Consider the following 18,755-nt stretch of genomic DNA (forward strand, 5'->3'; position numbering starts at 1 on the left):
AATATCACGCTCTATAACAAGCTGGTCTTCATCCTCCTTCATTCAATGGACCACACCTTTGCGAGATGTAAGGTAGACTTTTCCACTCCCCACTATGAAAAAAAAAACAACAACCACAAAATCTTCTAATTAGAGCTCATTGTGTCCAAATTGTGTAATATTGTAATCCAGTTCTGAGTCCTGGTGAGTTGTGAAGCAGTCTGCAGGTGAACAGGTTGAATGAGAGATCTCCATCAGCTGTTGGGGAGTGGGCAGGAGGAGCAGCGTTTTGACCCAACCTCCTCACATCCCTCCACATCAGCTGGCCCGGCTCGCACCTCCCCTTTAAACAGTCCGGTTCACCTGATAGCTCTGTGCCCTCCGTGCTTAAATATGTATGATGCTTTGAGGAGAGGATCGCTGGACTATAGGGGAAAATAAGACAGTGCAGAAGTTTAAAGGTGGACTGCGTAACATCTTTGCTTGAGACCATAGAGATGTTTTTCCTTTGCCCAGAATGTTCCACAGAATGCCATTAAACATATACCTTTATTCAATTACAGTTTTGTTCTTATAGCTAAAAAACATGCATTCTTACAACAACTACGGCCATGTCTCCACAGATCTGACCTGTAAATTGGCCCGGTCACGTCCTACTTGTCTTCACTGAGATGGATAAGCTGAATGTTGAATGAGAGTACCTTTAAGGTTTTATCATTCTTAAAATGATTTAATAATTGTGTGCACTGGTCATTTTAATACAAATAAATATAAAAGTACACATTATAATAATGAATTCAAGTTTATTTATATAGCATACTTGAAACAAATTCAACTGACCAAAGTACTTCACATAAAAGTAAAAACAAAAAGAACAAACGCAAAAACAAACAAACAAATATACAAATAACAGTTTACAGGAAAAGTACAATAAAACAAAATGATATCCTCCTGTCCAGTATTAAATGACAGGGAGACGAATTACTATTATGCAAATTAATGCCGTTAATTTTGATTCTATGCTGCCCATATTATCAGACCTGAATCTACAAATGAGTCTAAATCTAGACATTTTGCAGTTTATTAAAGAAACATGTATTTTCATATGATTTCCATATGTATTTTCATATATATTTTCATGTATTTTCAATGAACAACCTGTTGGCTAGTCTTAAATTAAAGTCACCACTGCCCCCTAGTGACCGGACTCAGCTAGTGACCTTTCTCCTCCAGATCCCAAAATATTGTTTTACTTTATAGGTTTGTGTGTAGGCCTGTTATTATTATTATTATTATTATTATTATTATTATTATTATTATTATTATTATTATTATTATTATTATTATTATTATGCCTGAAAATGTCATCCCTCCATGATGAGCCCTCAATCTGTTGTTGGACATGAGCACACTGGTCAGGATTAGACTCGAGGGAAGACCAGAGTGATAAGCAGCAAACTCACAGGTTTAAATCTTCTTTGTTGATGAGGCTTATTGATGAATAGGTGCAGGCTCTTGGGCCATGTGGATATAGATGAGCTGTTGTTTCTAACCTTTAATAACGCTCACATTCAGCGCGTTGGCCGCGTGCGACGAGGAGAAATATCCGGGAGCCGCGCGCGCCTGAGCGGCTGCGGTGCCGCGCGCGGCCGATAGGAGGAGACTGTCCTTTCTTCCGTGTTTGCTCTCCAACTGTCCTTAATACGCTGCACACAGCCATCTTTACGCACGGTCAATGTTTACCCAGTGCTTTTGTATCGTGAGCTGATAACCTGACCGCTGGCTCCAGGTTTGCTCGTCGGTTGGCTTGTTGAGACACCACTCGCACTGTTCTCCAGAAAAGAGGAGCACTTTATCCATGCATTTGTGTCCCGGGCCGCGGCACACCGCCTGTGGCCACAGCCATGTCCGCCCGGAGTGCGACGGCTGGCGGCGGTGACAGAGCGGCAGGCGAAGCGGCAGGTACAAGCGCTCTTTTTTACTCAAATACTCTAATTTATCTGTCATTTATCAATGGGGGGGAAAGTAGACGGATATTTGCTGTAAATGCGCTGTGGTTTCGGGTCGGCCATATGTAAGTTTGCGCGTTTGGAAAACTAGGTCAGTAGATCAGTGGAGCAAGTCGCCCTCTGTGGCTTTTATGAAACGTTGTGTCGTGTTGTTTACCATCATAAACACGTTTCCTGCACAATCTGCATATTCTTCTTGTTGTCAGTGTGAATATTTGCTTTTAAATCGTATCTGTGTGTGATTATTCCGAGGCTTAGCTTGGCCCAGCAGAATAGTGCGGCCTGTTTACGACTGGAGCTCAGGCTCTGCCCGTGACAGCCGCGCTCTGCTCTCCTGCTCAGAAATGGACGTGTTTTCCAGAATGAATAGTAATTTAATGAATGTGAATAGAAGCGTCCTGTGTTTGTTGTTTGTGATATGTGAACACCGTGATACAGACTTTTCAGATTCAGTTACTTAACCTGGACAATTAAAACGCTGCTTTCATAACTCAGAGCGCACTGTACAGGCTGCCCGAGTGTCCAGATGTCCAAATGTCCACCTATACTGCTGTCACTTTTAACCTGTGAAAAGACAAATGTTTTGTTATATGTTTTGTCAATTGTTTTGTTATATTTGGATATGTATTTTATAGTGTTGTTCAGTGTTATATTTGTCACGTTTTCCCCGTTTCTTATAAGAGCAGCCTAATTCATAAATAAATAAATGTTTTTACTCTGTTTTCTGGACCAAAACTCAAACCAACAACACAATTTTTGTTTTAATTATATCCTTAGTTGGCCTATATTTAATTGGTTTTTAAACAGGACCTCCATGTAGACTACTCGGCTGTTGAATTATAGGCAATTTAATCCATAATCTTTACTCCAGTTTGCTCGAATCCTACCCAGATTTGTCTAAAATATTAGATTTGTAAATATTTGTGTTGTATAAAACAATTTAAGTATGTGACTGAAGTGTGATTGCTAATTCCATAACAAAATGAAGAGGGTAAATAAGATATAATAATAATAATAATAATAATAATAATCGAAATACTGAACTATAGGGTGCATTGAGGCTTGTCCCAGTTACATCCTGGTTTAATCCAAGGTTAGACCTGATGTAAACTTGTTTGGTCCTGATTTAGACCTGGTCTAGTCCAGGTTTAGTTCTGGGGTGGAGTCCTATTTTAGACACAGTATAAGAAACCCTCTCAAACTGTGGACATGACCTCTCCAAAAAATCCTTTTGCTGACCAGGTAAAAGTACAGGTGAATAATTTAATAACAATGTATTGAGCAGGTAGCTAATGCAGTGAAATGTCCTATGTAGCACCATATCCAATCATCTAGTGGCCTTCTCTATAACCCTGTAATCCAACAGATCTTGACAGAGGGAGTAGGATTAAAAATCAGGTTGGTACTGATCTGTTAATGGCTATTTGGGTCACGGGGCTTCTACAACACTATCAAAAAGTGGCTGCTATGTGCTCCAATTTGTTCCAGTTTAAGAGTTCTATTTCAAGTTGATACCTGCTTAGCATTGTACAGTGTGTTTTTGCCTCTGTACCTATTGAATAAACAATTTTGGCACTATAACCTTACACACATAATAGAAACGCAGACAAAGGAAAAGTGTTGATTTAAACTCATTATGTCGCCAAGGCAGTGACAGTAACCCAGATTGCATCATTTGTGCTGGGAAGACATCCAAGCAGATCACAAAGCGCTAAAAAATACTAATTTACTTTAGAAATAAGTTTATTTAACTTTCAGTATTGTAGTAGGCACTGGGTACTTCAGTCAAACACAGTACTTGTCTATGATTGACAGCTGACTGCACAAAGAGGGAAAAGAACTAGTAGGAGATGTGATGACTTCTTTTCAGTAGTACGTTTAAGTAGGATTTTTAGTTTAAAAATAGCCTACACTTTTCAAGACCTACAATCATTCTGTACAAAAGGGTCAAAACACCTTTTTTATTTAGACATGGCTTTAACTATTGATTACGTCTATTTAATGTTGTTTTCGAAAATATATTTAGTTTTCTCTGCAGCTCTCTGGCATTCCTTGAAATAAAATGTGTTTTATATGTAAAAATATAACGATGAGGTCAAGCAAATATGGAATACAGGCTGCTTTTGAAAATTTGACATCAAAGCAACACTGTGTAACTTCCTAGAGGTGCATGATTCCATGGAAATAAAACCATAGCATAACCGCCCACAGCATATCGAACCTTTGGAACATTGTCTGTGAAGATTAGTTTGATGCCCTACCGGGGAATACTAAATCCCAGTGTTTCCCAGACATGAATCTTGCAGTAAGAACACATTTTTCCAGTGCAATAATAACAACTAAAAAACATGCTTTTATTTTAGTACTTTTCTTTCTCTAGAGGTTCAAAGCCAGTGGCACTAGCCCAGATCCTTTTGGATCCTTTGTGTTGGGAAGATGTCCAAAGTTCACAAAGCACTATAAAAGGCCTACTTTTTTGGGAGGAGTTTAGGCCTTTAAGTGCCAAAAGACTAACCTGAACAAAGCATTAATACTATGGGTGGGACGAGTCAGAATTCCCACAAGATGAGACAAGACACGAGACTGGGCGTGCGAGAATGAGATATAATTTATAATAAGTAAATTGTGTGGGTCACTTCGCACGTCTCATAACTCACCAGTGTTTTCAATCCAAATGCAAACACATGGGGACAAAAATCACTTTATTTTTTGCATGTGTTCACAATTTTGTGGCAGTTTGACCTCACAAGATGTTGTGCCACGAAATCTTGTTCCATCCCTAATTAATCCTGATAACAAGTCTACCTTACCTGAAATATGCTGTTGTTAAATGTATTTTCCAGAAGATGCCCTCGTTGAAGAAAGCAGTTCTATGTGTCTGTCTGACCTGATGACTCCCTCCTCGGCTGCTAGCATGTCCTTAAACATGGAGATGCCACGGAAACGCAAGGGTAGCACTGACAACCAGTAAGTGCCATTTCAACTCTGAGGGAAATTATGTGTAAATCTAAAGATGTGTCCTTCAAAGATTGTTTCTTTCTTTACACAGAGAACCCAAACCTGCTTCCATGTTTGATGAAGATATGGATGAAGACGGGTAAGTGACTTATAGGCAGTTTTATTTGCAGCTAGTATGTATGATCCAGTCTTAATAATAATAGTGACAAGGGCTGGTATATGTATTGCGTTTTACAAGTTTGACAAGCCTCTCAAAGTCCTTTACTGTGGTCATTTTGCATTAATTATACATTCACTCTACCATAGTCATAACAGCTGCCCTGGGATAGACTTATGGAATTGAAGCTTCCAATCTGCACCACTGACCCCTCAGTCCACCACTTACTCACACCACATTCGTATTAGGTTGGGGGTTCCCAAACTTTTGAGGCTGGAACCTCCTAAATGAATGTGCAACTGACGCAGGACACCCAGAGTAAAATCAAATGTGTGTGTATTGTTTGAATAGTTTGTCGTGTTATTAGACCCAATGTCACCAAATGATTGTAGTGAAGTGAAATGGTGACTCTGACTTGGACCTGGTACATTAATATGAGAGAGTGTATGTAGCCTGTGTCTCAGCCTTGCAAATAGCCACCTACTGGATAATAATAATAAATATATGTTATTACTTATTAAGTATAGTGCAATGATTTATGCTGCTTGTCCTGTTAAACAGGTCAGATGGAGAGGACCAACACGTCAAAATCAAATGCTGCAGGTTAGTTGTGTAATATTACCCAGCCCAACTCCAGTGATGTACCGGTAATTATGTTAATTCCAAAGTGTAACTTCTTGTTTAATTTGTCCATAGGGAACCACACAGCCAAATAGAAAAGAGGAGACGAGTCCGAATGAACAACCTCATTGACAAACTGTCCACAATGATCCCCATCCCAAACCCCATGTCCCGTAAACTGGACAAGCTCACTGTGCTCAGAATGGCTCTGCAGCACCTAAGATCTCTCAAAGGTACAAAGCAGGAACTATTACTTTTACCTGGCATCGCAATGAATTTCATGTGGATAATGACTGACCTAGATTCTTACGGAAAAAGTTAGAGATTTTCCTGCTGTGGCGAATAACCGATATTTGCAGATACCAAATATCCTCAAACCCATAGCAAGCCCCAGAAATTACAAGTTAACTTACAATAAAGTTTGCTAATTAACTTTACCTGTAAATAATTAGCTGCGCAAATCTGATGCACCAACTGGAAATGACACGTGAGACTGGACCAGCTAAAAAGAAATATTGGTACCAACTGCCAAATATCAGCAATAAATTCATGTGATCAATATTCGTGGAAAACACTAATATCTCTGATACCAATATTGGAACCGATATCAGTCACCCTCGGTGAGTAGAGCTCCTGGGTGCACAATAACACACAACAATAACACATTTTGAAGTGCGATATATTGTCAATATAGACGATAAATGATGAAACCAAATCATAAAGCAGAATTATCCCCTAAAAAGAAGGCAACACATGACTAATTAGTTTGTGAAATTTTTATTCATAATTCAACCTTGTACAGCTCAAATCTTGTCATATTGCATAAAAAATAACCAAAAATGTCCCACTACTACAAGAAAAAGTCCCCATCATAAATATCGACCCTCAAAAATTATAGTTCGATTGATAATATATTGAAAGATAAGTGGATATATTCATGATTGTGGCGGGGTTAGGTGCAGGATGGCAGCACTGTGAGCCTACTATGATCCTTATATTACATATTTGCATAGTAGCTGTGTTCATCTGTTTGTTTTTATATGTTAACGGCTGCAGAAATAATTTCTCCTGATGGAACAATAAAGAACCTGAAGTTGAACCCTAGTAAATATAATATGATGTAAAAAGAATTTGTGTTCTTTTGTACAATATTTTAGGTTCAGGAAGTTCTTTCTCTGAAGCCAGCTATAAGCCTTCATTCCTTCCTGAGGAGGAGCTTAAACATCTTGTCCTTAAGGTAATTAAACCAAAACGTCTTATTATTTTCAGTGAATATTGTATTGTATTGTAATATTTCCTAATGATAACCTCTCTCATGTGTTCTCACAGGCAGCAGATGGATTCCTTTTTGTAGTGGGCTGTGACCGGGGGAAAATACTTTTTGTCTCAGAGTCCGTCACAAAGATATTAAATTATAGTAGGGTAATGCTTTTCATTTTGTCATTGAGTTTTCACATAAAACATTGGAAACACCAGAGGTACACGTTGACACTTTGTAACTTCAGATGTTCAGATCGTATAAATGACACTAAAGGCGTCATTTTCTTTGCATACTTCAGAATGTTCAGATGGTGCGTACAGTTGTTTTTGATCTGTAGTGTTATTATTGCATCATTGAGCATTGCTTTTGTTTTTAAAGATGCAATTTGTAACTTTTCTGCTATATGACCCACAACCTGCTCATCTCTATGGATATTGTTTTGCATAGAATGTTCCACAGTTACAGCATGGTATTACACTCATCTATCTCCATGGTGACAAGCAGGTAACAATGCCAAGTTACTGGTCAGATCTGTGGAGAGGCAAGCCTGTTCATAGCAAAAAAAATTGTTTTTTCAAAGTTTCCTGACAAAGCTATAAAATCTCCATGGAGAAAAACAGGGATGTTATAGGGTGCTCTTTGTTAATAAATATTTAATAAATATCTCAAAAATGCCTTCTTTTCACCGTGAGCAGGGTCACTTCTCCACAGATCTGATCTGTAACTTGGGCTGGGGGCATCTTGTGCTTCTCTCCATAGGATAAATGAGATTAATGTTTTTAACATTCTAGGCAAGGTAATACATTTCTATAGAGGCAAGCAGGTAACGTAACCTCCAAAAAAAGAAGAGAAACGTTATATAGTGTACCTTTAAATGACTGTAGCTACAGTGAAATTAAATTGATCTAATAAATACCTTTGTTCATAGAAATGTGTTGCTGTGAGGAGAACTATAGCTACTTTGGATCAAATCTATTCTATTATTGTTTATTTTTCTTTTAGGCGGAGCTGATTGGACAGAGTCTATTTGATTACATACACCCCAAGGACATGGGCAAAGTGAAGGAGCAGCTGTCTGCCTCTGAATTATACCCTCGAGAACGCCTAATAGATGCTAAAAGTAAAGCACATTCACTAATATGTGTTTTTCTGTATTTGTTGTATATTTGTGATTGTAAACCTGCTGTTAGTGTTGTCACAAACTAAAATTCAAATTCAGTACTAAGAGAAAGTCTTGATATTTGATATTGTTGGGTTTCAGACGATATCACAACGTTTTATAGGTCAGTCATTTTTAATACAGATGGGTGCAGCTGAAATGAATATACCGGTAATTAAAATACAGATTTTTTTTTGTAATGCAGTGAGTTCTTGGGTCATTTATAGAAATGGTTCAAAGTTCAAAAAGTGTGAATTTTCAGTTTTTGGTATCTCATGACAAAGTACAATGAAATCTATAGAAAAAAACTGCCTGTTACCCCATTGACATCACACATTTTAGTGTCTGGTTACTGCCAAACCACAGTAATGACTAAAACACTATAGCTTAATTTACACGATAGACTAATTTTAACAGAATAATATTATTTCTTTAATAGTACCATGTTATCTTAGACCAGTTCTCAGGCAAATGATTCTTTTCTGATTTGAAGGATGTCGTGAGAACCTTTTACCATTCAAAAGATGCAGTATTTTGATTTTAATTGAGATATCCCGTAAATATGATTTGTATTTCAGCAGTGATACTTATTCACATAATTAACTGGTTTCAATACTTGTTTTAGTATTGTTTAGTACCTGGGTATTGATACTTTTGACACCCTGCTGTTGACAACTGCTGTATGTCATGTCTGCAGCTGGTCTCCAGGTCCAGGCTGACCTCCCCATGGGTGCCTCGCGCTTGTGCTCAGGTGCACGCCGCTCTTTCTTCTGCCGAATGAAGTACAACAAGGTTTCAGTGAAAATGGAAGAGAAGGAATTTCAGGCTGGAACCTCCAAAAAGAAAGGTAAACAGTAGAGTTATAGTCCATAAGTCATTTTGTCAATCAATCAGTGAAGTGAAAATGAAATATTTTATTAGTCAGTGAATTATTTTATTGGATTATAAACATTTATATACACAACAGCAGAAAGGAGGACAAATGGAGGGAGTTACCCAAAGTTTTGGGAGTGACTGAACCGTTTAATCTACCTTTTATTTTATAAAGATGTTTCATTTTCAGATGTCATTTGCTCCAATGGCTTTGTTTTTTCACTCAGCCTTTGGTTATGAAAACTGGTGATGCTGCCTCTACTGTTGTTTACAGTTCAAAGTATAGAAAGGGCCTTTATAATTGTAGGTAATATGTGTTATACGTGTTTTTACATGTTAATATTAAAGGTGTATGTAGCCTGTGCGCTGGTTTAAAAAGGACCTACAGTCACAACAGAATGTAGGTTTCCTTAACCTGCACATTGAGGACACATACAGGTGCTTCTCATTCTCAGTATATGAACAGGCCCTGTGTCACTGAAAAAACCTCCAGAATTCACTCACTGAGCTGCAGAGGCTGCACTAGCACTGATTCATGATTAGCTGCAGGGGTTTTGGTCATGTAAAAATTGACACAATTCTCCATTCTCAATATGGCTTGTAGGTGAAGTTTTGTATAGCTAGACATCAATGCCTTAAGTTGGGTGCTATGTTCTTGAACTTTCGTGCAGTTTGACCCCCTCAAAAAGAGATGGTGCATGTGAAGGAGCAATAAAATAATAAACCTGTTTCTGCAGAGTCCCAGAAGTACTGCACCGTTCACTGCACAGGCTACATGCGCAGTTGGCCCTCCAGTCAGCTGGGGGCAGACGGGGAGGCAGAGGCAGATAAGGACAGCTCTCACTTCAGCTGCCTGGTGGCTCTGGGTCGGATCCACTCCCACTCCTCTGCCCAGGTCAACGGAGAGGTCCATGTCAAACCTACAGAGTTTGTTACTCGCTACGCTATGGATGGGAAGTTCACCTTTGTTGATCAAAGGTAAGTTTATTAGTGAAACGTCAAGGTTCATTAGTACTGACCAGGGCTGCAGTAATCAGAGTAATTGTGAAAAGTCAGCCATTAAAATAGTCAATGACCAATGTAATCACTGTTAATGGTTACTTGGACTTTACAAACTCAAAGACGCATGCCAAGTGCTGGAAAAGTTAATAAAAGACAACACTGTTCCTGGATCAAAAAGGCACCATTTTTTAATTTTGATGATAAATACTCTATTAGTAAAAATACAAGTCCCATTAAGAACTAAGATGTTTTTTGAGGTTTTCTGAGCAATGAAGATCGCTGTAATTAAATAAATGCCTGATAGATACGTTTAATACCAGATTGTGGAACATTCAAGGCAAAGCAATAACATCTCCACGGAGACGGGCACCAAGTTACATAGTGCACCTCTATGTCATTTCTAGGGCCACAACTGTCCTGGGCTACCTCCCACAGGAGCTGCTGGGCACATCATGTTATGAATACTTCCATCAAGACGACTGGCCACACTTAGCTGACAGACATCGAAAGGGTAAATACTGACTAATGTTCATACGCCACTGAAAAATACATAACTATAAGGTCTAACTCTTTCTTTTTACAGTTCTACGAAGTAAAGAGAAAATAGAAACTAACTGCTATAAATTCAAAACAAAACATGGCTCTTTCGTCACTCTGCAAAGTCAGTGGTTTAGTTTTGTCAACCCCTGGACCAAAGAAGTAGAGTACATTGTGTCCACGAATACTGTTATATCGTGAGTATTTCTAAAACTTTTTCAAAGTTTTTACTCAGTAGCTTCAGATTTTACCATTGTCCTCTTTATTTTTGCACAGTTATGATCACAGTCGACCAAGCCAATCAGGAAGTAGATCTGGACAATCAACCAACTCCAAGACGTCAGAAGGTATGCCCCATAAAGTGGATTACAAAATGATAATAAGATTTAGTGTGTTGTATAAAGTTATCTTTTTCTCTTTTTATCAAGATGGAAAGAAATCTGTGGTACCATGGAGCGCTTCACCCGGAGCGATGATATTCCCTGGAAGCATAGGGATCCAAATTGCAAATGAGCAACTGGATTACAACAGGTTATATTTTCACCAGTTTATTTTATTTTTAATTTTTATATTTAGAGTATTGGCCTATAGTAATATAAATGAGTTTATAGTTAATACATCTAATTTTGTGGAAATCTATTGTATATATCAGCCTCAAAATATCGGCAGAGCTAATTCAGAAACATCCGTATCAACATTGGCCATGATTTAGATCTTTAACCACTGAGAACACATCTAACACACTGTAGAATCAAAATATATCAAACTCCAAACTTGTTTTCATACATACTAAACTGTGTACCCTGGGGTTAATAGCAAGAATGCCATTAGTAAAGGTATGACGAGACAATTTAATTCGCAGTAACTCTCAGTAACTGTTTTTTAGGATCAATTCTTCGCCCTCCAGTGGCACCGTAAGTCCTTTCAGTTTCCCGCCAGACAAATCTCCACAAACCCACAATCAAGTCAGCAACAATGTAAGTAAATGCTACCATCTGTCAACATGCAAACTGTTCTGTGGAGCCAAAATGTGCTTTTTTCACTATCCAAGGTGCCAAATGGAGAGGCCACGGACATGGAGAAGCCAGGGAAGTCCAGTACTGAAGAAGAACCACAGGGGGCAGCATTTTCAGGAGGAGACGCGCTAATGGGCAATGATAATGGTAAGTCATCTGCAAACTTTTCCAGTATTCTAGATTATATAGAGGACATATCACGCAAAATCGACTTATAAGAGCTTTTAAAAATGTTTTTAAAAAAATTTCCATCATAATTAACTCAGAAGTTGTATTTAGAGATTCATGAATTGCTCTGAAAATACTCGTGTTCACCTGCCCCCCCCCCACACACTGCTCGTCTTTTACTCTAATGAACAATAAACAAATGGCTTCAGCAGCATCGCATAGACATTTTGGCATCCATTTATTATTTTTATCTGTTGCTTCTTAGCGTAAACTTTGGCTTCATTCATAGCAGGCCACTCAGCATGATCCGGCAGTTTAAAATGTTCTAAATATAACATAATGATCCACAGGTGTCATAGATTAGAAATGTATGGCAAAAAAAAACCCTAATATGGCTTCATTAATGTTTTGTTTTGTTTTTTTTCTTAGGGGAATCGTCACAGCTGGATTTGGACAACGATGAAGCAACCATTTCAGCAATCATGCGCTTCCTGGCAACGGACACAAACTTGGGCACAGACTTTGAAGAGATGCACTGGTCTTTAATTTAATATTTTTTCAAAGATTAAAACATTTAACAGGTACATTTTGATTTACAACCAGAAGACACAAGCTACTCCCAGCTGGTAACCCCTCAGGATCCACACCATAAACCTCAACAGAACACAACCTCTTTCACCTGCTCAAGAACTCAATCTCCTAACTAGTTTTTCCTGTATTCTTGAATTTTTGTTGTTTGAAAGAAAATATCGGGGCTACATACTGTATTTCTCAAAGGGATACATCGTTCAGTATTTTAAGTCGACGTTTGACTTGAAGTTTTAAAGTTAGTGCTGAAATTGAAGTTGAGAGAAGATAAAAGACGTACTTAAAGGTATATTTTTATGACTACAAATGAAATGTCTATGATAAAAAGTAGTTATATGGGGAGAGGGGGAGGTATATGGAAACAGCCACAGTGTAGTGACATAGGAAGGCAGTTCATGGAATAGTCTAAACAGTATAATATATTTTCTTAGATGTTTTGTGTAAGCCATATAGCATACAGATATATTTGTGAGAGTTAGCATTCCCCAAGTCTTCAGCTTCTTCCTGCAGAGTTCATTATTTCAAAACATGCACAATCGTCTATTAACCATTGTTTTGCCGGACCTAATGCCTAAAACTGCTGACCCTTCTATATTCATATTGTGTATAGATTCATAAATTACATTATCATTTACCTCATTGACAGATAGTTTCTTCTAATGCTACCGTTGCACTTTTGACTAACAGACTATAGCTACCTTGGATTTTTCATGTGCATGTGAAAAATAACTGCATATTAAGTTCCCAATTTAAAAAAAAAAAAACGTATATATGTCGTGATTATTATAAATGAATATTGACAATTTGGGTTCGACATTTTAGATATTCAAGCCTTGTTTATGCCAAAAAATATAATGTATGTTTATTGATTAATTTCAATTATCGTCTTTTTCAATGTTGTCACGGCTTCGAGCTGTACTACTGAAACCACTGGCTCCATTAAGGGTTCTGTATTATGCAAAACTGTTTTAGTTTAGTTTTAGCCATGTTAGAATGTTGTTATCTCCTCAAAAACTGACCTGGAGTTGTGTTTTGTTTCATTCACACATATTTGAGTAATACTTTATTATTAGTCTGTAACATCTCTAAAGCTCAAAATGCTCTGTTCCACCTTGTGATGTAATGAAATGGTAGTTTTGAAGTTAACAGCTCCTTTTACCTTTATTTGGGTAGTGATTGTCAATTCCAGGGCTGAAATCATCCAAATGAGTCTAATAAAGGTGTGTGGAGTTTAAAAACACAGTGGAGCACTTCCTGTATTACCACAAGATGACATCACAAAGTGGAACAGAGTGTTTTATGTTTGAAAGAAGAATTCAGCCCAAAACAATTTGTGAGTTAAACATGTCTGAATGAAACAAAACACAACTCCAGGTCTGTTTGTGATGAGAAAACAACACGATGAACATAGATGACAAAATATGATAATATAGGCCTTTAAATGCACATTGCTTTGGGTTCATGAGACACTGATGACTGTTCTAATATTCAACATACCTGTTGCATAATGTGTGTGAATGTGTTCCTATGTGTTTACTATCATTCATACCCAATGCATTTGTGTATGTTTTTCTGTCACATAAGAAACTTAATAGAATTACAGCATCATTTTGAAGTCATCTGAAGTCATTGATTATGGACTGTTAAGAAACATGTGGATGTTATAATCGTCAATATTAATGTTTTAACCAGCTCATCTCCAGTACCACTGTAGTTTGTTTGCAGAAGATGAGATATAGATTTAAAGTGAATATGACAGGTTAAACTACTTATTTTGTTAAAACAGTTAACATGATTTTATTTGAGATTTTACTAAAAATCTTAGATTTGTTTAAAATTGTGCTGGTTGGATGCAGCTCGTAGATATGATGGCTACCAGGAAGTAACTCCATAAATGTTACCTAGCAACCATAATGTTAAGGGCCACAATAGTTATTAGACTAATAAAAATACTTGACAATATTTTTATTTTGTTTCAAAAAAGGCATAAACTACCAGAAATATAGATACCACCAAACCAAGTAATAATTAGAAAAAAGACTAAAACCTGTCACATGCACGGCTTACTTTAAGGAGAACATTTTAAGTCTATTAGGCAAACTTGATACAAAATAGGAAACTGTACATTAGTTAGCCAATAGCCATACACTATCTTCCAAAAGGTTTAAGTCAGTTCCATGTTTTTTCCTCTATCCTGTTGTGCTCAGCCTTGACCAGTCCGCTCCGCTCATTTGGTGGTGACTGAATGAAACATCTGTAACAAGTCACAGATATTCTGCTTCTCAAATAAAATGTTAGTTTTTGTAGGTCTGTTTTGATTTCATTTTGTACATAAATTATCATTTTTAAATATGTTTTAGAACTGTATGCTGGGGTTGCACAAACATGTTTGGCTGATGTAGAAAGAATTGAATTTAAGCAAAATATTATTATGAATGTATTTATTGTTATAGTTACAGTTGTCTGTATTCTCGTGTGTTGCAGATGAGGAATCTGCAACAACACATTCTGCTTGAAACAAAAAAGTTACAGTACTTGTTTTCCATAAGATGCAAATCCTTAAGGAATTAGTGCAAAAAACACATAATTTTGAACCCTAAGCCGGAGTGGTTAGGTTTGTAAGAAACTGAGAAACTCTGCAAGAAAATACTGGACGATTAACCCTGATACACATTAAGAAGGCCCAGTTCCATGTTTGCTTGTTCTCCCTGCTGGGTGACTTTCCTCCTGTTCTCCAGTTTCCCCCATCAGCCTAAAACATGCAAAATAGGCTGGTCAATCTATCGAACTAGACAGTCCTGAACAAGCCCTGCCCAAGATATAGAGATAGCTCCCAAGGCCAAAGTGGATGATTAGCTACAGAGCTCCTTTAAAGATATGCTGGTTAAAATGTAGGTTATCGTTTGAAATAAGAAGTTTAACAACATTTTAGTGTGCCTGTCTCATTGTAGAGGAACCCATAGTTGTTGCTGTTATTCTTAGAAACATTGTATTTACTGATTATGCATTGACATACACAAGCCTGTCATTCAGCTAATTAAATCTCCTTCTTTTGCCCTCACCCTGAATTAGCTGCAGTCATTTGTCCCTTGTGATAAGACAGTGGTTCAGAAAACAAGCCTTAAGCAGATTTGGGGTCTGCATAAAGCCGATGGTGTGACGTTCAGTTCATGTCAGAATGGGTCAAGCCGCGGTTCTGCCGAGTAGGAGAGAGGAGTCCTCTGAGCTCTATCAATGGTTCAGGTGAGTTATCTTGATACTAATTTTTAATATTTAATATTTCCCACAATTACACAAACATAGTACAGCAGACTCTGGTCTGTTGAGGAAATGTTGTAAGTAATGACAAATTAGACAAGTTTTTATGCATTTCTGGTATTGGCTTAAGCTGTTTATTTGGGTATGAATTTATTACTTATTACTTATTGATGTTGTATTGCACTGATGCAAACTCAGAATCAGTAAATGCTACATTTGTGTCAGTCTGTTGATACATTTGGTTATAATTGTGTCATTGATGTTTTTAGTGTCTCAATGTGTTGGAAAATGACAATGGTATTGTAAACAAAATGGACATAGCATTTGCCAGCACTGAGCTTAATACATAAATGAACAATTATGCTAATAGAAATAGAAAAATGCTAATAGAAATTGTTGTTTATATTTTCATCGTGTCACAGGAAATTCATTCATGAATGCCCGTGTGGCCTGATCACTCTCCATGAGTTTCAGAAGCACTTCTGTGATGGAACCGGAGCCAGGGGCTCGGCCGAGTACGCAGAGGAGATATTTCGCACTCTGGACAGTAATGGGGTAAGGTTAGGTAGACTGCAGTATTTATGAAGATAAAGGTGGACTATATAAGTTTTCTTTTGGAGGTGTATCCATGGAGATGTTATTGCTTTGCCTGGAATGTTCCACAGTATGGCATTAAACACATCTATCTAAAGACAGGGGAAGCCACTGGTCACATATATGGAGATGCTCCTGAAATAAATAAATAAATAAATGCAAGATAAATTAGGTTTAGGCAAAGCAATAACATAGAGACATTGGAGGATTGTGTTTACTTACACATTACACAAAATTCCATGGGTTAGATTAAGCAAGAGTAACAGGCTGCATACAAAGAAATACCAGACATTTCTTAGAGAGACAAGTGAGAGCCTTGTAACCTGGATTTAACAAAGCAAATAAGTACGAGCCTATAGGTACGAGTCAGGTCTAGATTCAACAACAGTCTGTGCTCAAAGAATGAGGTCATCTGACTACACTGTCCATAGCTACACAATATACTGAATGACCAGGTTATTCCATCAATGGATTTTTAAACCCACTGAGAATCTTTGGGGTGTGCTGGAGAAGACTTTGTGCAGCGGTCAGACTCGACCATCATCAATGCAAGATCTTGGTGAAAAATGAATGCAACACTGAACGGAAATAAATCTTGTGACACTGCAGAAACGTATCAAAAACAATGTCACAGCGAATGTGTGCCATAATCAAAGGTAAAGGCGGAACAACCAAATATTAGAGTGTGTGAGCTTTTTTTTTTTGGTGGTGATTTTTTTTTTTTTTTTTTTTGGCCAGGCAGTATATCTAACATTTTAAATGACTCTTATAAAATCGTACAGCATAAACACAAGCTTTTGACAAATATGTGTTCAGGATGGGCTGGTGGATTTCCGGGAGTATGTTGTGGCCATCAGTATGCTCATTGAGGGCTCAGCTGTGGAGAAACTACGCTGGTCTTTTAAGCTCTATGACAAAGACAAAGACGGCACCATCACCAGGGAGGAGATGCTGGAGATAATGCAGGTACATACAATCAAACACATTATTATTATTGGTTAGTGAAAATAAAAAGTGAAAAACCCTATGTTAACAGCATAAATTATTTGAATATTTGTGTTGGTTACCCCTCAAAAATACCACATTTAGTCAATTATTTGATGTTTTGTTATTTCAATGTCATTCGTTACATCCTACTCTGAATAATTTCTCTTACTTGAGTAGTAGTTTCCCCATGCTTTTAAAAACTAACCAATCACTTTCTGGTTAGACTTATGCAATATGTTGACAGTTTACCTAAAATGTTTTTGTTCTAAATTTCTCTGTCAATCAATTTATAACAGGCTGTTTACAAAATGAGTGTGGCTGCCTCCTTGACTCCACAGAACTCAATGACGGCTGAAGAATGCACCAACAGGATATTTCAAAGACTGGACAAAGACAACAACGGTGATCATTTCTTAAACATTTACAAGGGTGGAATGTAACCAATTACAAGTAGGCATACATGTGTTACCACAAAAAAGCTCCATTAATGTGGCTTTAACTACAAATTTGGCAGCATACTTATGCTTGTAATTGGATACACTATCAGTGATGCAGCTCTACCTTTACTTGAGTACACATTGTCAGTACTCTTTCCACCTCTGTACATTTATAGTTACATTGTCTCAGAGGTGCAGGATGATCCGTTGGCTGGACTCCTGTGGTGAGACACAATCGTGTTTTTGTTTGGTCTGACCTTGTTCTGTCCGCAGCCATCATCAGCCTAGTGGAGTTCATCGAGGGAGCGCTTCGAGATGATTGGATCCGGGAAATGTTGGAATGTGACCCCAGTACGGTAATGGTAGAGAGGCCCTTCAAGAGACAGCCACTTTAGAGGACACTCAAAGTTAAATCAGCCTGTAAATTAAATGGCAAGAATAACTAAATAAAAAATAATGATGTAACAGTAATTGAGTATTTTTTTTGTTAACTGTACTTTATTGAATACTTGTACTATAATGGAGTAGCCTGTATGTAACTTAGTACTGTACAAGTCCCAATTGTCCTAATGCACAGCTGCTTCACCTCTCTGCTTCTTTCTGTACCTGAAAATGAGGATTTAAAGCAACCAAATTTTTTTTTTTTACACAGTTTAATTTATCATTTTTTGTGTAAAAGAGTGATCTAAATACTTCTTCAGTGGTGCTAAAGAGCAACTGATTAGTACTTTGTTTTTTTCATAAATACATTTTAAGTTTTATTTAGGTACATTTTTGGTAGCAGTACTTGTACGTTTAAGCCTAGCTGAGTACATTTTGGCCATGTAAATTTACTTTTACTTGAGTACAAATTTTCAATTCTCTTTCCATCATTGGTTTCAGGTTCGGATGTGTCAGGTTGTTGTAAATTATGATTTTCTTTCCAATAAATTGTTTCTGTGTCCTTACCAATCTTGTTCGTAACATTATGTTTACTTCTACACAAGGGCTGCAAAAAAAAAAAAAAACAACAAAAAAAAAACAAAAAAAACAAAAACAAAACACAAACATATGTTATAAAAATAATTTGTGTAAATGTTATAAAAAAAATTTCCCTAATTATTGCCAGTAAAATGCAATACCTCTTAATTTTGCGTAATAAATACAATACC

At 37.3% G+C, this 18,755-nt stretch overlaps 2 protein-coding genes across 2 annotated transcripts; both read left to right on the top strand.

Moving 5' to 3' along the window:
* The first annotated feature begins 1,671 nt into the window (after positions 1-1,671).
* Positions 1,672-14,628, top strand: bmal2 (basic helix-loop-helix ARNT like 2). The gene is made up of 17 exons (XM_033968246.2): positions 1,672-1,941; positions 4,832-4,955; positions 5,038-5,085; positions 5,665-5,706; positions 5,800-5,957; positions 6,882-6,961; positions 7,054-7,146; positions 7,988-8,105; positions 8,842-8,991; positions 9,755-9,995; positions 10,424-10,530; positions 10,603-10,753; positions 10,833-10,903; positions 10,985-11,087; positions 11,443-11,533; positions 11,608-11,719; positions 12,170-14,628. Exons 1-17 carry the CDS (start codon positions 1,884-1,886, stop codon positions 12,289-12,291), a joined length of 1,869 nt encoding a protein of 622 aa, XP_033824137.1. The 5' UTR covers positions 1,672-1,883; the 3' UTR covers positions 12,292-14,628.
* Positions 14,629-15,506: 878 nt separating this feature from the next.
* Positions 15,507-18,016, top strand: si:ch211-245j22.3 (uncharacterized protein LOC563798 homolog). Its single transcript, XM_033968272.2, has 5 exons — positions 15,507-15,571; positions 16,009-16,141; positions 16,997-17,146; positions 17,464-17,569; positions 17,878-18,016. Exons 1-5 carry the CDS (start codon positions 15,507-15,509, stop codon positions 17,997-17,999), a joined length of 576 nt encoding a protein of 191 aa, XP_033824163.1. The 3' UTR covers positions 18,000-18,016.
* The last annotated feature ends 739 nt before the right edge of the window (positions 18,017-18,755 follow it).

Source organism: Periophthalmus magnuspinnatus, chromosome 6 (genome assembly GCF_009829125.3).
Source record: "Periophthalmus magnuspinnatus isolate fPerMag1 chromosome 6, fPerMag1.2.pri, whole genome shotgun sequence".
Classification (NCBI taxonomy): domain Eukaryota; kingdom Metazoa; phylum Chordata; class Actinopteri; order Gobiiformes; family Gobiidae; genus Periophthalmus; species Periophthalmus magnuspinnatus.